This window comes from Poecilia latipinna, unplaced genomic scaffold (assembly GCF_001443285.1).
Source record: "Poecilia latipinna isolate Pla-1442-1.1 unplaced genomic scaffold, P_latipinna-1.0 Scaffold647, whole genome shotgun sequence".
Taxonomy (NCBI): Eukaryota; Metazoa; Chordata; class Actinopteri; order Cyprinodontiformes; family Poeciliidae; genus Poecilia; species Poecilia latipinna.
In genome coordinates this window covers 264,160-284,130 of record NW_015113263.1, presented here as the reverse complement: position 1 = coordinate 284,130, position 19,971 = coordinate 264,160, and the positions used below count along the sequence as shown (strand labels likewise).

The 19,971-nt window shown below is 39.3% G+C and overlaps 2 protein-coding genes across 2 annotated transcripts; one reads left to right on the top strand and one right to left on the bottom strand.

The window, feature by feature from the left end:
- The first annotated feature begins 314 nt into the window (after positions 1–314).
- Positions 315–6,835, top strand: serpinc1 (serpin peptidase inhibitor, clade C (antithrombin), member 1). Its single transcript, XM_015043766.1, has 8 exons — positions 315–431; positions 1,312–1,672; positions 2,669–2,884; positions 3,831–3,968; positions 4,110–4,328; positions 5,166–5,340; positions 6,186–6,250; positions 6,363–6,835. Exons 2-8 carry the CDS (start codon positions 1,313–1,315, stop codon positions 6,537–6,539), a joined length of 1,350 nt encoding a protein of 449 aa, XP_014899252.1. The 5' UTR covers positions 315–431; position 1,312; the 3' UTR covers positions 6,540–6,835.
- Positions 6,836–7,474: 639 nt separating this feature from the next.
- zbtb37 (zinc finger and BTB domain containing 37) lies at positions 7,475–19,603 on the bottom strand. The gene is made up of 4 exons (XM_015043765.1): positions 19,232–19,603; positions 17,235–18,204; positions 16,115–16,214; positions 7,475–14,913 (listed from the first exon to the last, which is right to left on the bottom strand). Exons 2-4 carry the CDS (start codon positions 18,194–18,196, stop codon positions 14,392–14,394), a joined length of 1,584 nt encoding a protein of 527 aa, XP_014899251.1. The 5' UTR covers positions 18,197–18,204; positions 19,232–19,603; the 3' UTR covers positions 7,475–14,391.
- Positions 19,604–19,971: the final 368 nt, after the last annotated feature.

The following is a 19,971-nucleotide window of genomic DNA, read 5'->3' as shown; positions in this document are numbered from 1 at the left end:
AATTTTTCCCAAATTAAAAATTTTCTGCCCAAAGTTTCCTTTTCCGAGAATAAATAAATCACAAAGCAAATATTTGACCTGAAAAATTGCAAATATTTTTGAAATTCATTTTCAGCACATTATTTACTCAGACTTCTAACTTAATGTAATACCAAAAGCAACTTTTATTTATTTTCTAAATTTAAAAAGGAAGGTTAAAGATTTTGCAGATGGAAACAAATTCAATACAGTTGAATACAGTTTTGTTCCTGTGCGTGGGTTACCTGACCCGCTCAGGTATTGATCGGTTCCGGAGGGGTTCGTCGTCATGGTGATGGCGGCGGGTCGATGTCTCAAAGGTTGGAGTGGATTTGTCGCTGCTCTGCAGGACAGTGACCTGATTCCAACTCAGACTGCTCTCTCCTCCTGGACTCGCTGCCGTATCTGCTCAGGTAAATTCCTCATTATTAGCTAAAATAATTCTGGTTCTGGAAAATTTGTGTTTTTGGTTTTATTAATGTTGCTGAAAGTAAAAGTTTCTTGAACTTCAGCCTTTTGGCCTCACTGATCTTTGATCAATATGTACCATTTGTTGCTGTTTTCCTCAAGTTTCTGATCAATAAGTGAAGGAAAATCTTCATCTGTGTCCGACTGAAATCTGAAAAAATAAAACTATTAGTAACGCAAACTGAACATCTGAAAAAGTGATCGAACGTTGGAGGGAGCAACTGATATCAAATGTCCTTATCGTCACTCTGCTTTAATTCAGCCGCATAGGAGGGTTTCCCAGCCTGAGTGTCCTAGTTAAAGGCTGGAATCAAGTCCAGGCTTTAACTAGGCCACTTCAAAACATTCATGTTTTTGTTTTGTATCAGTGCTGAAAGTCACAAGTTCAAGGTCACAACCTGATATTACATCGGTTGTTTCTGCAACTGTTCAAGAAAGTTGCTGTTTCAAGGACAGTTGCTGTTTCAGGGACAGTTGCTGTTTTAGGGACAGTTGCTGTTTTAGGGACAGTTGCTGTTTCAGGGACAGTTGCTGTTTTAGGGACAGTTGCTGTTTCAGGGACAGTTGCCAGAGACAGTTTTTGCATCTTTTTTGTCTACTTCCTGCTGTCAGTCAGTTTCTAATAAGGTGATTTTTTACAGGTTGTACGTAATCGGGTCAAACTGAACCAAATTTGGTTAAATATACTTTTTCTTTTTTCATTATTTAATTACATTTCCAGGTTGTATTTATTCTGGTTAACTTTGCTAAAAAGTTTTGGCGCCCTTCAGCATTTCTGAAATCTTCTGGTTTCTAAATTGGTTTGCTAATCTCTCCTCCATCCAGGATGAGGACTACTAGTTGCTGGTTGCTTCTGGCATTGTTGCCATTGCTTTCCAGTGCCCAGCTTCTGGACATCTGCAGCGCCCGACCCAAAGACCTTGCTCTGGAGCCGCACTGCGTCTATCGCAGCCCCGACCCGGACCCAGACGAGGCCGACGAACCGACCCCGGAGCCGCGGCCCGTCAACCCCAGGGTGTGGGAGCTATCGAAGGCTAACGGCCGCTTCGCCCTGGCCCTGTACAAGCAGATGGCCCTCAGCCGGACGCCCGATAGCAACATCTTCATGTCGCCCCTCAGCATCTCCACCGCCTTCGCCATGACCAAACTGGGAGCCTGCAACCAGACACTGGAGCAGATCATGAAGGTCGGAATCCTACCGCTAACTTGACAGCTAGCTGCGCTAACTCTGAAGCGCTACTCATAAACATTAGCTCTGATAATGCTAAACTGCTAAAGCACTAAGCCAACATAATATTTAGAAGAAGCTAATGCTAAAGCACTAATCGTAAGCATTAACTCCACTAGTGCTACACCAGCTTGATATTTATAGAAGCTAGTGCTAAAAAGCCAATCATAAACAGTTCATAAACGCTACAGCGCTGAACTGCTACACCAACACAATATTTAGCAGAAGCTAATAGTGAACTCTAAAGCACTACACCAACATGGTATCAATTGAAGCTAATGCTAAATCGCTAATCATTAGCTTCACTAACATTATGGCAACATGGTATTTGTCAGAAGCCAATGCTACAGGACTAACCATAAGCATTGGTTCTGCTAATGCTAAAGTATGACACCCACATGGTATTTAGCAGGAGCTAATGCTAAAAAGCTAATCATAACATTCGTTCAGCTAATGCTAAACCGTCAACATCATGGATGAAGAACATGAGGAGAGGAAACAGACCTGCTGCGTAAACACTTCAAAAATAAAAACATGTATATAAGAGCCTAACTATGTGAATAATGTTTAACAGCTAAAACCCAAAACTTCAACACAGATGTTGAACTTTACTTAACTGAAAGTTTACAAAGCAGTCAAGAAAATTAGCGCTTTAGAATTTAATTTGAAAAAATTACTAACAAAATAGCATTTTCAAAGTTAGCAAAGTGTTAAGCTAAAAAAATAATAAATCAATTTCTTTAATTAAAATAGCAAGAATGAGAGAAAAATCACATTAAGATTGTTTTTGTGTTTTTAATACAAATCCTATTTTTAAGGTTTGGTGATTTTAAGCCCAAAATGTTAAACCTCTAACATTTAAAGAAAAGTGAATAAAAGTTTAGGTGAAATCTGTTTCTTTTCCACATCCAGTCAGTAGTTAACACTGACCCGACCCGATGTTTACATCTGCAGGTGTTTCAGTTTGACACCATCAAGGAGAAAACATCAGATATGATCCACTTCTTCTTCGCCAAGCTGAACTGCCGACTGTACAGGAAGAAAGACAAAACGACGCTGCTGGTCTCCGCCAACCGGCTGTTCGGGGACAAGTCGCTCTACTTTAACGAGACGTACCAGAACATCAGCGAGACCGTGTACGGAGCCAAACTGATGCCTCTCAACTTCAAGGTGACGCCACAGATTATTAAACCGTTTCAAAGTGTCCAGATTAATAACTACTGGAAACATCACAGGATGAAATGAAACATTTGAATTGGACAGGAAGTAAAGTCAATACTTTGAATATTAAATATGTTTTTCTTTATGTCTAATGTTCTTTGATTAATATGTTAATATTCTACATTTTAATGCAATTAATCACTTTTTAAACACAGGTTGTTAAGTCTAATTAATTAATTGTGTTTTTACTGGAAGCAACGTTTTCAATTTAAAAACCATATCATTGTAGATATCATACCATAAAGACATATCTACGATGCCGTATTAAGGCAAATGTGGACAGAAAAACAACAAGAAAGGAGGATTAGATTTCTGAAAAAAAATCTCACATTTTCTAGAAAAAACTTGGAAATTTTCTGAGTTTCAAAAATCTAAAATATTTGACTTTTCAAAATTAAAAATTTTAAATATTAATCTCAAAACTTAAATTTGAATTAAACAAGTTGCCTGTATTTTTATAATGGTTTTCAATTAAAATACAATTAATCAATTAATTAAGTCCCTGCAATTAACTTAATTAAACATGTTAATCGAGTCTCACCTCTGGTTAAAAACTAAAATAACAGCATATTCTGCAAAATTAGAGTAGTAGAATATATTTATGTATATGAATTATAATTCTAATTATATAAAAGTAATTATTGATATTGTTAAATTATACTTACAAATTATAATTTCTTTATAATAAAATTAGGAATAAATAATTTCATTTATAATCTAAATTTATTTTTTAAGAATCCCATTTTTAAAAAAGCCTTATTTAATTTTGCTGAGAATATTACCCTCTATGCAGATGATATTGTTTTGTGCACCAAAAGTCTTGCTAGAGTTCAGATAAAGAATCTGCTGTTTTTAAGTCAAACTGGATCCGTACCAGTAACTCCTCTGATGGCAGACAAACCCGGAGGCGGCTCGGATCACCATCAACGACTGGATCTCCAACAAGACGGAGAACAGGATCCAGGACACGCTGCCGTCCGGCGCCTTGGACTCTAACACCGTTCTGGTTCTTGTCAACACCATCTACTTCAAGGTTGGTAAAGACCTGAAGATAAGGCAATCTGCATAGAAATCTGTTTTAGGACTTCAGAGATAAAAAAGCAGGATATCATCTGCATACAAAGATAATCTGATGTTCCTGAACACTGAGCAACAGTTTTTGTTTCCCTTTCAGGGTTTGTGGAAAAACAAGTTTCCCAAAGACAGCCTGATGGCGTCAGAGTTCTTTGTGGACGACAGTCGCAACTGTGAGATCAGCATGATGTACCAGGAGACCAAGTTCAACTACAAGGACCTGCGTGAGGAGAAGGTGCAGCTGCTGGAGATGCCGTACCGAGGAGACGACATCACCATGGTGATCATCCTGCCAAACAAAGGCCATCCGCTCAGTCAGGTAGGCTTCGTTACCTCCTCCGTGTTTGTCCTTACAAAGAGAAAATTATCTGGGAGTTTTGGTTAAATCTTCAGGCTGTAAATAAATTCAGAAGTATTGCAGAGGAAAGTGAAAACATAAAAAACTGTTACTTTTGTTAGAGAGAAGTTACTGGAATTAAACTGAGGTGGAAGAGCAAGGAAACCTGGTGATGAGGTGAAGGTGGAGATTACCTGAGACGTTTGGTGAGGCATTTCTGCCAACATTAGTCATTCATCAGGCCTGTGAATATTCTTTTTTTTTAGCAGGAAAGCAGAGAAATTGACATTAAAGCTGCAGTTCATAACTTTTATAATTTTTTAAACATATTTGTTAAAGCTGTCACGTTGACAGTTTATGAGACAAATAATCTGTGGAAAGATCGATCTCCTCCACCTCCTGCCTGAACTGCTGTTTGAAGAAATTAACCAAAAACAACCAATCAGAGCCAACAGGAGAGGCGCTGTCAATCACCCTCATGAACATGCTGCTAAATGTGCCAATATCACAGAAATAACCCACCGTTACAGGAAAACCATTTATCCACCGTCATTGGTGGCTATGCTAACTGGCATAAGCACTCATAACATAAGGAGGATGATTGGCAGCGCTAAGACCCGCCTCCTGGCTCTGATTGGTTGTTTTTAGTTGGCAAGATAATATTTTCACAGATTATTTGTGTTTTAACAAACTGTCATGACAACAAACAAGTAAACAAATGATTTTTTTTTAAAGTCTCACACTGCAGCCGTAAGCTGAACCTCCGACCAGGACGCGCTGGGATGAATGTCGGATTATTTAGTGAGTTTTTCCATTCAGGTGGAGCAGAATCTGGACCAGAACAAGCTGAAGAGCTGGCTGGACCAGATGAGAGAAACCTCCGTGTCCGTCACCGTCCCGCGCTTCCGGGTGGAGGACAGCTTCAGCCTGAAGGACAAGCTGCAGCAGATGGGGCTGACCGACCTGTTCAGCGCAGACACGGCCAGCCTGCCCGGTACCAGAACCAGAACCTGGACCAGAACCTGGGCCAGAACCTGAAACACAACCAGAACCAGAACCTGAGCCTGGGCCAGAACCTGGGCCAGAACCTGAAACACAACCAGAACCTGGACCAGAACCTGGGCCAGAACCAATCCCCATAGAAACCAGTTTATTTTTAGTTATGAGAATAAAGTCATAATACTAGCAGAATAAAAAAGCAATAATTTAATGATGTTAATAGATGAAGCGTTTCCTTATTTGTAAAACCGATACATTTATTCAGGATTTTGTTTTTCAGAGCGTTTGTGTAGAAATTTTCATAGAATTATGACTTTATTCTAACTGTATCACTTTATTTTGGCTTTGTTTTCTCATATTATTACGATTTTAAGCAACATCAGTAGATTTCAGCTCCACACTGAAATATTCATTAAATTCAGTTCCACTGAGTTTTGTTCAAATGTATTACAGACAAAAAAAACATTGATTTAAAAAAAATATATATCTCTACTAAATTAGAAAAATTTAGCAAAAACATTTTGACAGTTCTGATATTTAATTTTTTTAGTTTTAATTTAAATAGCAATACAGTTTTTTTATTTCATTTCGTGTATATTTACAATTATTTTTAATTATAAATATGTAATTTTTATAACATTTTTTGCCTTATTTTTATTTTTCTACTTAGTTATGTCATCCATCTTTTTGTAGCAGTTAATACTTTTTATTTTGCTGACGTTATGAGCTTTTGTCTTTGTTACAGTCCTTTACATGATTCGACATTAAACTCTCATGTCCAGATCAATGATAAAATCAGTCATATATTTATGAAATGATAATAATCGGGTGTTTTTCCAGGAATCCTGGAGGACGGCAGCGACTCCCTGTTCATCTCTGATGCTTACCACAAGGCCTTCCTGGAGGTCAGGAACACAAAGTTCATGTTTTCTGTTTGTTTTCACTCAAACTGCCACTGATTGGTCAAGTTGAAGTTTAATCTGATCTGCGTGGGCTTATTGTTTTGTTGGTTTCCAGGTGAACGAGGAGGGAAGTGAAGCTGCCGCCTCCACTGCCGTGGTCGCCGTCGGACGCTCCCTGAACCTGGACCGGGAGTATTTCCTGGCCGATCATCCGTTCCTGGTGATCATCAGAGAGTCGACGCTCAACACGCTGCTGTTTGTCGGCCGCGTGGCCGACCCCTGCCAGCAATGAAACGGCCGCTGTTCATTGGCCAATGAAACGGCTCCGTTGAACGACGCCGTCCTGTAAAAATCATTCAGAGGTCAGGAGGGTTTCAGGCTTCGACGGCACCAGAAACAAACATAATCCAGTTCCAGAAGAGCTCAAATAAAACATTTGTGTATTAAACTTACTTTGAATACTTAATGTTGATTTTCAACTAGACTTGGACTAGGCCATTTTTATGGTTTGATTTCAGCTCCTCTGTCCTTGTAAATGTAAAATCCTTCTTTGTTTGAGTCTGTTGAGTAAAATCCCAATAAAACACACTGAAGTTTCTGACTGTTAAAAAATGCAGAGTAAAAAATAATTGAAAAAAGAAAAACGGTGCTGAATTTCTGGCCCAACATCTGGGATAGTTTATCATTTACTTAATATTTCCAGAATGGGTTTAAATCCACATTTTCTGGTATTAAATTCAGAAATACTTTATACCCAAAAGAAATTAAATGTTTTAAATCAAATATACTACAGCTTCATTCTGGTGATATTCTGAATATCTTCAGCATTAATATGACTATTCTCATATTTTTATGACTATTCTTGTATTACTTTATTCTTGTACTGTTTTCTGTTCTGTTAATTTTACCACTTCACTCTCTTAAGTCTGACTTTATTCTCCAACGTATTTTTCTCGTAATCTTTCTTTATTCCTGAATCTTCACAACTTCTATTCTGGTTTAATTACTGATTTGTTTGCTTTATTTAACCCGCTGCAACTCGTTTCATCCAAGAATCTTCAACGAGTCGATGTAAGTGGTGATGCTGTGGTCAGGAAGGAACTCCAGTAGCAGTCAGTCTTCCAGTGACTCTGAGTAGGCCTCTGACTTAAGGCAGCTGTTCAACAGTTTGAAGACCGTTAAACATGCCAACAGCTAAAATATGAAGAAAGGAAAAGGAGTCACTGCAGGTTTACACTTAAAGTGCTTTATTTCCTCTGGAGGAGAAACAACCTGTGAGTGATCTAGTGGTCATCGTGAAAGAAGCTTCTTCACATTTTATTTTATTTTTTTACTTGAACTAATCGACCTTTGGCCTTCACATACAACCCCCCTCCCACCCCTGTTTCCAACATGATTTAGCAACAGACACATGCAACATAAGAGCTTCACATAAAACCTTTCAGGTTCATCTATTAAGAGCTCCTCAGGTACCTCCTTAAAAAACAAACAAAAAGTACAATATTAAAAGTTCATTCACTAAATTTCATTTTCTGCTTCAATATATTAGGATATACTTTGAGGAATCAACAGTAAGGAGTAATCTCATTAAGTGATTATGTTTAAATGATTTGATTTATAATTAGGCATATTGTGGTCAAAGTTACTGTATATTCTTTATACTAAACATTAAATTCACACAGTAAAAAATATTAAAAAGCAAGTAGTTTCAGACTTAAGCTAAAGAAACAAGAAAACAAAGTTTGGCATGTTGTAGAAAAGCAGAGTTACCAAAAACAAACAAAATGGAGCCCAGGTGATGATGTAGGTGATGAGGTTTGGCTGTTTTTCACAGTTTGAACATGAAAATATTTAGAGAGTAAAATAAAATAAGGCGGAATAACTCAGAAGGAAATGTCGGATTTTACGAAGTTCGGAGGCAGGAAGATCGTCACTTCGCAATGACTCGTTAAAATTTAGCAGTCGTTTGTTTGGGGTTTATTTTGTTGGGAAATAATAAAAATGAAGACAGAAGAGAAAGAAAAAGTTCACAGCAAAAAAACGAAAACGCAGATCCGACTTTTCCCTCTGGATTCCTTTAACAGAACCAGAACCAATCTGGTTCGTTTCCGACTAACTGGCTAAAAACAACGTGTTAATAAATGAAGAGACCTCAGCCAAACCAAAAACAACTAGAGGAAAAATTAAAAGGCTTATCGTGGCATTTTTAAAAACTGCACCTTTAAAATAAATCAAGACTTTATGCAAAAACACATCCTAAACTTAAATGTTTGTTCCTGAAGTTTCAGGAGGACAAACTGGGTTAACGTCTTTGTGTTGCTAGCTGGGCAACATTTACTTTTTATATACGGTATTTTTAAAATATATTTAAAAAACACAAGATGTCTGAGCCACAATTAATACAACTTCATTTTACAGGAAACCAACAACTAATAAAGCTTTAAATAAATATAGAACATTTCTCTAAATTTAAAATCTTCACATCCATTAGCTTTAGCTCGCTAGAAGCTAACAATGGATTAGCATCTCAAACAACCATTTAGACAATTAAGTGAGGTATTCGGTTACAGGAATATTATATTATATTAATAATACTTATAACATGGGAAGTTTTTAATTGAAAGATTAAAAAATTACAAAAAAAAATAAAACCTTAAATTTAAAGAAAGGCTTTAACTTACCGTAGGGTTATTGTATTCTTTCCTTTTCATTGTTTTAATAACTCTCTACTTGTTATGATTCATAAATATTTGTACATTTTTAATTTTAATTTTGTATTTATAATTTAATAATCCATTTGTGTTGCAGTTTAAAGTTTTAAATCATGAGATTTAAGAATACAACATGAAAATCAGCAACCAGGCTATTTTGATAGACTGAGCCAGTCGGAACCGGTTCAGACCGGTTCAGAGCTGCTCTGTCATTTATTTATTTAAAGCCAGGAAATAATATTTAAACTGTACATTTTCCACAAAAGGACTATAAAAGTCTAAAACTTAAGTAGGCTAAAAACAAATTAGCATTAACTTTTTTAATGCTGTAAGTTAATGCTATAAAAATTGTTTATTTTTTATTTTTTTTAGATTTCTTATTACTGTATTCTGCTTAGCCTTGAACAAATATCTAGAAAGGTTTTTCCACTAATTACAAATTAAACTGGTTCACTGATTGGTTTGAAGTCGTTTCAAAGTATCAAGAGTTAAAATTTATTTTTGTCAAATAAATCAAACTGAATTACAGTTGGCACCTAGCTTGACTGTTCTGGCACATTTTCATGTTTTTATTTCCTTTAAAGAACTACACTTCCCAACAGCGATTAGCCTACAGTTTAACAGAAACTAGTTAAACATTTTGACTTAAAATAGTTAGCATTTTGACCACAGCAAATTAAACAGTTTGGACTGGTTCAGACAATTTTTTTTACATTTTGAACTCACACTTTGTTTAAAGAAAAGGGGGAAAAAAAACAACACAAATATGTAAAAATATTGTAGCCTGAACTGGATTTCAACTAAAATCTTTTCTCCACCTTTGGTAGATTAAAAATCTGAAGGTTTTAGATTTGCATAGTTACCTAAATATTTTACAGTTTCAAAGTGTTAGGTAATGCTAATTGTTGCTGTATTTTCAGTTTTTACAAAGGAACAAAAATACCTTTGCTTAAGTCTAATTTTGGACAATAATATTAGCTAGTTATTAGCATTTTGGTGGCTTCTGAACATGAAGTCTCATCCTAATGTGACCAGATTAGATTCATGTTTGTTTTTTATGACGCTTGGAAGAAAGTAAAAATAAAAACTGAGAAGCAGTTAGCCAGATTGTGCTTTTTTACAGAGATTAAAAGCACTTTTTTGATGCACATCATAAAGATGAATGAAATGTTGGATTTAATGTATAAAAATGACACACACAGCTCCAAATGGTCATTTTAAGGTGAAAATTATGAAATTGTAATAATATTACACAATAAACTGTCTTCATTTGTAACAAACAAAGTCGAAATCTGTTGGAATCACTACATTTCCATTCAAGTCTGTATTAAATGTGGCTGCAGTACACCTACAGAGGTCTTGTGGTTTTAGTATATTTTCTCATATTGCCCAGCCCTCTTTTTTATTTTCTGTAATCCAGTTGTCCCTCACAAAATTACTATTTTACATATTTTTACCTGCTGCTAGCATGTACATGAATATTTTATTTCTGCAGTGTGCAAACTGCACTGAGGTTTAACCGTTAATGCTCTGCTACAAAGGGAAAAAACCAACAGAAAACGTCCATTTGAGAGACTAAAGAAGAAAGTCTTTATACCTGATAGATCCTGGTTAGGCCTGAATGTGAGCATGGTGGCGGCTCTGGTTGTGAGATCCGAGAGGAAAATCTCGAGTCGCTCAGTGTGAGGACGGAGCCGCTGGCTTCACTTGCATAAAAAAACGTTTTTTACTGTCCACTGAGAATCAGATTCACAGTCCTGTAGAAAACAGTAACAGCGGATCCATGTGCTACCTCCCACACGCCTCGATTAAACTCATTTACATTTATAAGCCAAAAAAAAAAAACATCTAAGTAGTTTAAATACATCTGTCTGATAATATCTGTAGATTTGTTATTGTTCTGTTTTTAAAAAACTTTTTCTACCACGACTCTTAGTTGGCGTTAAGTGCGGAAGTTTGGGCGTTTCGGAGGACCAAAATGGCCGCTGTCCTTTGGTTGCCAGTTGCTCTGACATGCAATGTCTGGAGGTTTAAAACGGCCAGGTTTTTACATCCATCTGGTCTGACAGGGTAGAGCTCCGTTTATTTGTTTTAATCCCAGATCTTCAGCCGTTAATGACACAGTACATCTAATGCACTCTGGATAAAACCACATCTAATTAGCATATGTTCAAAAATCACTCAGGTTAGCTGAGATTCACCTGAAAACAATAATCCTGCTTCCAAACGTCGACTTATATTATGTCTCAAGTCTATTTAAGATTGGGGTGATAAATGGTTAACAATGGAATCGTTTTCCATTGTTTTTCAAGGTACTAGCTACCTGACGTAACGAGCTAGCAGCTAGCTAAACAATGCTTTCAGTTTCTTTGCTCTACTCTTAAACTTTTTGTTTTGCTTTGCTTATTTTCTTTGTTTCCGATACATTTTATTTTTCTTGGTTGCAAGTGAAACATCCAGAAAGAGTTAAATTTTGAAGGCAAAAATAGCATCAGCTAATTATATTAGCATTGGCTAACTATGTTAGCGAAATTAGCAACAGAAGCTCACAGAAACAAAGACACTCTTTGAACCAGCAAAATATGAAATGTAAAGTCTTTTTTTGAGTCTCAACCTTGAAACATTCAAATTAATAACGTAAATAATTCCTAAAAAATGATTTTAAGTTATTTTTTAGATATGTTTATTCCACTAGCTCATTCTAAAAATGTTAGCCAGGAAACAGAATAATGTTGGATTGAAGTCATTCTACAGTTTAACTGACCAAATTAAGCTCGGTTTAATACTCATTAATTGCATTTAATTACATTTATTGAGACAGCTTGTGATAAAAATTAGATTTTTTTTAATCCAACTGGATTTTTAGGACTAAATTGGGTTCTTTAAAGTCTTTGAAATTTTATTCTTTTTTTTCTAGGCCCAGATAAGTTGTATTTTTGTAAAATGGATTGATTTAGAAAACTATTTTAAATGTAATATATGGCCAATTTAAGCATAATAAATAGTTTGTTGATTTATAACAGTAAGCTGTATTATTAAACAAGGTGTTGAGAGGAGTTTTAATTGTTATGGTAAAATTAAAGTTATACAGTCAGTTATATTTCAGGTGGAGTGCAGAAGATTTAATGTGTCATTAACCGACAGACTTCTGATCATTTCCTCCTTTAAATAATAAGCTTCATTGTCAAAAGCACAGATGTGTACAGTGATGACAGAGAAACCAAGACCTGTTTATAAAACCGATCTGAGAAGACTGACGGGGACCAGAGCGCCCCCCGGTGGTGCTGAGTGAGCAGCAGCTGTATTGCGTAGTGATGAGAGGTAATTATCGAGCTGTGTAGCTTATCTGAGACTGTTTCTGTCCTACTGGGAGTTTGTTCGGTAGTTTGTCCCGCTGCCAGGTGGTTCAGGCTGAATCTATGAGAAACTTGGAAGGTTTCACCGCCACAGTTAGCAAACATCAACATGATCCGGTTAAATATTTCACAGCCAATTGAACTAATAAACCAGCGAGACTGGAGTTTCTCTGCGGATGATGGCTTCAAATATCACATTTAAAAAGGCAGGAATTGTAAAAATCATGTGGATCGGTAGCCGACAGTCCAGGGTTCGGATCCCTCTGCTCTGCTTTCTGCTCAGCTACCAATTAATAAAGACCTAAAAGGAAAAACCTAAAAACAAAAATTATTCTCTACAAAACATTGTTTAGCCCAACTCTGGTTTTCTCCACAGACGTCTTTTATTCCCATGCTTTCTTTCTGTTAGACGGATTTTTTGCACATTTAATTTGAATTACAGCTACTATTATTTATTTAGTACAATTATTCTTTAAGGATAATTATAAACAATAGCTATTGTAATTTTAAAATAAAATATCTTTCAGAAGAGAAATATCAACCAAAATTTGTAAATTTTGGTTGATATTGATATCTGATATTAGTATTGCTGCTACAGCCGATAACTGATATTTACCGATATTATATATTTTCTCAAATGCTAACGTCCGCTAACTCGCTAAGAGCCGAGCTACTTTTTAGCTTAGCTTTTTAGCTAACTTTTAGTCGTTTATCCCACTTAACTTAGCCTAAATTAACATTTCTGGATTCATTTTAAAGCACCAATTTTATTGGTTGTTTTGTAAACTTTTAATTTTTATTTTTGAATAGTTCAACGTTAGATTCATGCTTTTATTTTGAAGTGGATGAAGGCCGATTACGCAACTGTTTCACTTCCTGCCCTCACGTTCTCTCTGTTTTCCCTCAATAAGTTTTAGCAACATACATAAAGAAACAAAACAAGATGGACCGAACAAGATATAAACAAAACATATCTTCTAAAGATATTATAGCGCATTAGGTTTAGCTTAACTAGCTTTTTGTTAGCATGGCTAACTCCCTCCAGAAAAAAACGGCAACAAGATGGAAATAAACATTGTCTGTTTGTATCGTCTCAGTTTTACTTATCAGTAAAACAGCTAATATGGGTCAATACCGATGTTGATGCTAATGTCGAGCATCCCTAGTTTTTCTGTCGTACTTTGTGACTGATTTAGCATTTTAAACCAACAAATTCAGCATTGGTAAAGCCGAACGATTTCTTTTTATCACAGATATTGATTATTGATGATGAAGATTTAAACAGTAAATATGAAAGTCAAAATAATCTAAACTGATATATTTGAAGCCACCATCCTGTAAGCAACAAAAATAAATGAATAAAGCTGTAAACGGAGCAAAATGTCTTGAAACTGATGACGGAAAAGTTAGAGCTGCAGTTTTTTGTTTGTAGTGTAAAAAATGAAATGTGACGAAGTCTGAAACTCCAGGGGCGCTGAAATGTAACTCTTCCAACGAAACAGTCATCGCTGTGGCACTTGGAGCGCAATGATTATTATTATTATTAACCTGACTGCTCCGGATTGTCTCAAGGCAAATAAAAAGGATTTGAACCGTAAAACTGGCACTGAGTATCTTGGCAAAGCCCTCCTTCTCCCCCGGACAGTTGGGATTAGAGGTGCACCGATAAATTGGCCCGATTTCCTCAAGAAAAGGTCTGTCCTCTTCTGCTCCAGAGTAAGAGAGGTTTGACCCACTGTTGCTAACTCAGCGATATTTAGCAAAATTCAGACATAAAAATCGGAACCGGCCGGAATCGGTAATCGGTGCACCGCTAGTCGTGATGCTGCGTTGTGAACCCGGAAATCCAAAAAGTAGAAACCTGCAACATAAAGTCGACGGCGGCGCGCCGCTGAGCGTTGTGTGTGTGTGTGAGGTTGTAGGAGTGTGTGGCAATTCTTCATCTTTAGCTTAATCTGTTCTGTCTGGTTAGTGAAGGTAGATGCGGTTTAAAGCGGTAAGAATCTCATTTCGGACTCTGAGGTGTGCGTTGACTTCAGACGGGACCGGCGTGGCGTTCGCCTCGTTTCCGCCCGGGTCAGTCGGGCCCCGTGGTGGAAACCGAGGTCTGAGGGCCGTCTGCGTAATGGCCGCTGTTGCTCCCGCCGCCGGCCTCGGGTTCCTCCTGGCTGGGCGAGGCCTCGTCGCTCGGGCCGCCGCCGCGGGACGGGACGGAGGCGGTGGTGGTCTCGGGCGAGGCGCTGTGGGCCTCCTGCGGCGCGCAGCCCGGGTGGTTCTTGCGGAAGTGTTGGTTGAGGATGGCCTGGAAGGGGAAGCTCTTCCCGCAGACGTGGCAGTGGAAGGGCTTGTTGCCGGTGTGCTTGCGGATGTGGTACTCCAGCTGGTCCTTGCGGGTGTACTTCTTCCCGCAGATGCGGCAGACGAACGGCGTGATGCCCATGTGCAGCCGCATGTGGCGGTCCAGGCTGCCCTTCTGGTTGAAGGACTTGCAGCAGTAGATGCAGGTGAGCCGCGGGTTGTAGCGGAACCAGCGATCACCCACCTGCTCCCTCAGGTAATCCTCGTAGCCGCCCATGTCGAACGCCGCGTGCTCCTCGCCCTGATGGACACAGACAAACCAGATGCAATACCAACAAAAACAGGATCAGGAGTGAAAATAAACTAAACGAGATAATTTACATTTAACCAGAGGAGAGCAGAAAACCCAAAAGATTAAACACAGCAAGAGCAGCAACATGCTTCCATTCACCTAAAAGTAAAAAGTATCCATACAAGAAAATACTCAAGAGTGAGAAAGTATTTGGTAAAAAAGTTTATTCAAATACTGAGTAACTGATCAAACCATCAATCATTTACTATTTAAAAATTACATCATTGGACAAACCAAAATATAAAGTTAGGAGGATTTTTTGGTATTTTAAGGATCAAAATGACAATAATTCATATAAGCAAAATAATAAATAAAATCAGGTAAATTAAGTTTTTCCAAATCAGTTTCTGTCAATAAAAAACTAACAGAACCTGCAGGTGCGAGGCCGATTCTGGTTGATTTAGGGCAGAAAATCCAGAAGTTTTAGTCAAGTAAAAGTAGAAATACTTTATAATATAATTACTGAAGTAAAAATACAAATAACGCAGTCATATTACTCAAGTAAATGTAACTAGTTACTAACCAACTCTGCATTTAAGAAACTTTTACATGTTTTGGACAAAACATGTTGAGAAGCACTATTAGGAACCTGAATAAGTTTATTTAGGAGATTTTGTTATTTTTTGTCTTAAAGCTGCAGTAAAACTTTTTTAATAAATATATTTTTTTACATATTTATTAAAACTATCACCATGTCATGACATTATGTTATGAGACAGACAATCTGTGAACAAATCGATTTAATCCCTGAGCTGCTGTCTGAAGAAATGCACCAAAAACAGCAAGTCAGAGCCAGAAGGCGGGGCTTAGCGCTGCCAATCAACCACGTTTACTCGATGCTAAATGTGCTAATCACTACAAGAAAACTGTTTATCCACTGTCATCGGTGGCTGTGCTAACTAGCCTTAGCAGTCATGACAGGCTATGCTAGCTGCAGTGTAGCAGAGAGTAAGAAGAAGTGATTGATAGCGCCAAGTCCCGCCTCCTCGCTCTGATTGGCTGTTTCTAGAAGACAGAGGAGATTGATCTTTTCACAGATTATGACAGTTTCAACAAAAACAAGGTGTTTTTAATAAATCAGGTTTTCAGACTCCGGTAGATCTGGGTCGGTTCTGGTCGGAAAGCGCCTCATGTCGCCTGATGTTCTTACCTGAGAGCTCGGCTGCCGCAGTTCGTCGGCTCGGCTCGGAGACTCGCTCTTCGCTCTCTGGCGCTCGGTGAGGACGACCACGCTGCCGGTGGGACTGAACCTGGACAATCACCAATAATCGATTACTGATGTAAGTCAACTAATTTAGTAATTGATTCATTGTTATTTGAGTAATTCATCATGATAAATGATAACTCATATGATAGTTGTAGTTGGTAGGATTAGATCTAAAATGTTAATTTTCTTATTAAAAAAAGGAATTAACTATTTGTTTATTTGTATTTTCTAGGTTCTTCTATAAAAGATCTGCAGAGTGGCAATTATTTTAGAAGATTAATCACCAGAATAATCGGTTCCTTGACTACAAATACACAACAAGTATTTATGTCCAGTTTCTAGTGGAAATATCCTAAAATAAGAAAAAACTTACTGACAAGTAATTTTTGACCAAGACTTGGCAGCTTGTTTTGGGAAAATAATGTATTAATAATGAGGAAAAAAATTAGTTTCTCTCACGTCTGTCACAATAAGCAATTAATTAATTGCAAGATAAATTAAAATTGCCTCGATTATTTCCATTCCGAATGATATTTTCTGAAGGACGACTTTGTTTACAGATACCATTTTATTTATTTATCAGTTGCAAGTCGTTTTTATTTCCATTGTGGAGGAAATAAAACAGTCAATGGGTCTTTGACACTTGTATTATTGTACTGAAATGACAATATTATCGTTTATCGCGATAACTTCAGAGACAATTTATCGTCCAGCAAAATGTGTTATTATAACAGTCCTAGTTAAGTTTTATTTTGATATCTAATATTAAAGTTTATAAATCTATGAGAAAGTGTTTTTGCATTATTATCCTGTTATATCATTTAAAGTTAGTCTAAAAAACAGCGATGTTATCATTTATCACAATAACTTCAAGAACAAGCATTGTTATTGTGTTTATTTCGGATATTTTACATTTAAAAGGATAATTTTCAACGAGAAGGCAAACTTGTATTACTAAGTCATTTTTATATTACATGAAAACAACAACATCAATGTTTATCGCAGTAACTCGTGGGACAATTTATCGGCAAATTTCTTAATTTATGGTGTGGTTCCGACTCACCGGTCCGTTTCGCTGAAGCTGGAGGACGCCTGTCCACTGCGGATTCCCAGCCCGCCCAGCGGCGCCGTCATCAGCGTGCTGCGGCCCGACGTGTCAATCATCACCGTGGCTCCGCCCTCCTCTGCGGCCGCCGCCTCCGCCTGGTTCCCTCCGGCTCCGATCCAGTCCTCCATGCGCTCCGTTTTGATCCTGATGCGGTCCACGCCTCCGCCTGCTCCGCCGCCGCCGCCGCCCTCCTCGGCGCTGTCGGTCCTCTCTGGCTCGCTGCCCGTCTCCATGTACCACTGGCCGGCCCGGTTGATCCGGAGAATCGGCTCCTTGCTGGTTCTGCTGCTGGTGGCGCCAGGTCCCACCAGCCCGCTGTGCTCCACGGTCGGCGGCGGGCTGAGTGGCTCCTCCGCCGGGCTGATGACCTCGCACGCCTCCGTGCCGCCTCTGGCGCCCAGCAGCTTCAGCCCGCAGTGATGGCCACCGCCACCGCGCACCATGGCCTCCATGGTCCTGCCGGGCCGGGCCGCCCGCGGCGGGGCGTCGTCGTCGTCGTCGCATGTCGCCTCGTCCACGTCAGCCAGGCTGATCTTCAGGTGGATGCCCTCCAGGATCTGGGTGCAGCGGTCGATGATGTGCTGCATCTGCAGGAAGCTGGCGGCGGTCAGGTAGCTGATGATGTCAGCCAGCTGCAGGCAGAGGCGGCCCGTGTAGCAGAAGGTCAGCAGCTGCTCGAACACGGATGGGTTGCGGATGACCGTCAGCGACACGGTGCTCATCTGGCTCAGCGACATGTGGTCGCGGAAGTACGGCGAGCTGGCGGCGAGGACCACCTTGTGCGCGCGGAAGCTCTGGCCCTGGACGTTGACCACGATGTCGCAGAGGCGGCCCTGGACCCGCAGCTGGTTCAGGTGCGACAGGACAGAGTTGCTGAAGTCAGGGATGTCCAGCTGGATGCTGCCGGAGCGCTCCATGCCGCCACCTGGTGGAGAACAGAGGAACACATCATACCGATTAAACCAGAACGAACAAAGACCTGGTTTTAAGCAACAACAAGGGCATTCTGGGTAAACACAACCAGAACAAACATGCCAGCCTAGCGCTAGCAGGATAAATGACTCGTGGCCTTTAGCCAAACACTAAAATCTGATACCACTCCATTTCACAAAACAGGAAGTTGCACTCAGTGTCTTCAGATGTTTTTTGTAATTTCCTTCAGTGGCGCCCCCACAGGCCAGGAGGGGAACAGGTCGCTCAAAGGATTTGGTTCTTTTAACTAAAGTCCTGGTTTGGTACTTTGGTTTTTAAGGCCAAGTTGCATTACACTATAATCAGGAAAAACAATAGTTTATAAATGTTTCGTAAACATACGATCGCTCATACGGATAGAGCGACAGTATGTTTTCTACGCTCCTTCACCCTGACGTACCTTCCTTTTGGAGGGGGGAGATTTATGTTTTCGCATTCACCTGAATAATATGTAGTTGCGCCCCCGTACATGTCTGAAAATACTAATTTTTAATACAATAAATACATCCTTAGGGGTCTAATGAAGACGGATATAAACTTTTCAGACCTAGAAACCGTAGCACCAGTGGCAGCATCATACTCTGGGGTTGATTCACAGCAGATCAATCAGGAAAAAAGCCCTTCCTCTAATTTATCCAACTTCACCTCAGATCATCAACATTTAACGAAATATTAATCTGTTTTCATGTTCATGTTTGTGAGCAGTTTCATTAAATCCTAAAAATAAATGTAGATTTTCGTGTTTTTAGTAATTCCTGTAGTTGTTTGTTGCGCTTTTTTTCACTCAGGAGGAGAAAAGTTTAATTAATTCACTAAAGCCTCATTTTGACTGGACGGAAACTTCTGGTACGAAATGTTTCTGCATTACTAAGACGGCGCCGCTTTGATTCGCTCCAACATGACACCGAACCAGAACCAGTGGTTTTCCCGGCTGAATCCAGGTGCCAGCTTGAGCCCAGGTGTGCAGGGAGGGGTCTCACCTGAAGCGGGCTTCAGTTCGGTTCTGGTTTCAGGATGCGGTCGACTCTTTAGTCCCGCAGGTTTCTCTGCATCGCCGGCAGGCAGGACGGTGGATGACAGGAACTCTCCTCGGCTCGGTTCGGTTCGGTCCGGCCCGGCGGGGCTGCAGCTCCACCCGCCCCGCTGCTCCAGGCTGGTCGCGTCGCGTTCAGGGCCGGGGTTCGGCAGCTGGGCTCGGCCTGCGCTCCGACAGCAGCCGCTCCGCCGACATTCCACTAGAGGTCCGGTTCGGTTCAGTGTCGGTTCTGTTCGGGGCTGCAGCGGCGGCTTCTCATCTTCCTTTTTCAGCTCAGAAGGGCCGAGGCTGCAGGAAGGAAGGAGAGGAGGAAGAAAACGCGCTAGGACTTGTGGGAAATGTAGTTATGTGGTTAATCTCCGCCGAATCGTTCGGTTTCAAGAAACTACATTTCCCAGCGTGCCTCTGTCTGCGGAGAGGTCATGATGGTACTTTAAGAGTTTGGCAGAGTATTCCAGTGAAAGTACTAATGTTGAATTAATAATTTTAGGTACAAGTTCTGATTTTATAACGTAAAAACTGCAAAAGTACTTTTAAATATTTTTTGTGTGTGTGTGTTTTGTTGCTATAGATGCATTCAGGGCCGGAATTAGGGGGATAAGCGCCCTTGGGCTAGTTTAAAGTTACGGGATCCTTTACATTGAAGTTTATTTTATTCAGACAACGTCAATATAAATATAATAT

Coding starts and splice junctions, on each gene's coding strand:
- serpinc1 (XM_015043766.1), top strand. CDS start 1,313: ATGAGGACTACTAGTTGCTGGTTGCTTCTGGCATTGTTGCCATTGCTT. Junction 3,969..4,109: donor TCAACACCATCTACTTCAAG/GTTGGTAAAGAC, acceptor TTTCCCTTTCAG/GGTTTGTGGAAAAACAAGTT. Junction 4,329..5,165: donor AAGGCCATCCGCTCAGTCAG/GTAGGCTTCGTT, acceptor TTTTCCATTCAG/GTGGAGCAGAATCTGGACCA.
- zbtb37 (XM_015043765.1), bottom strand. CDS start 18,196: ATGGAGCGCTCCGGCAGCATCCAGCTGGACATCCCTGACTTCAGCAAC. Junction 16,215..17,234: donor AGCTTCAGCGAAACGGACCG/GTGAGTCGGAAC, acceptor GTGATTGTCCAG/GTTCAGTCCCACCGGCAGCG. Junction 14,914..16,114: donor TGCGGCAGCCGAGCTCTCAG/GTAAGAACATCA, acceptor TGTGTCCATCAG/GGCGAGGAGCACGCGGCGTT.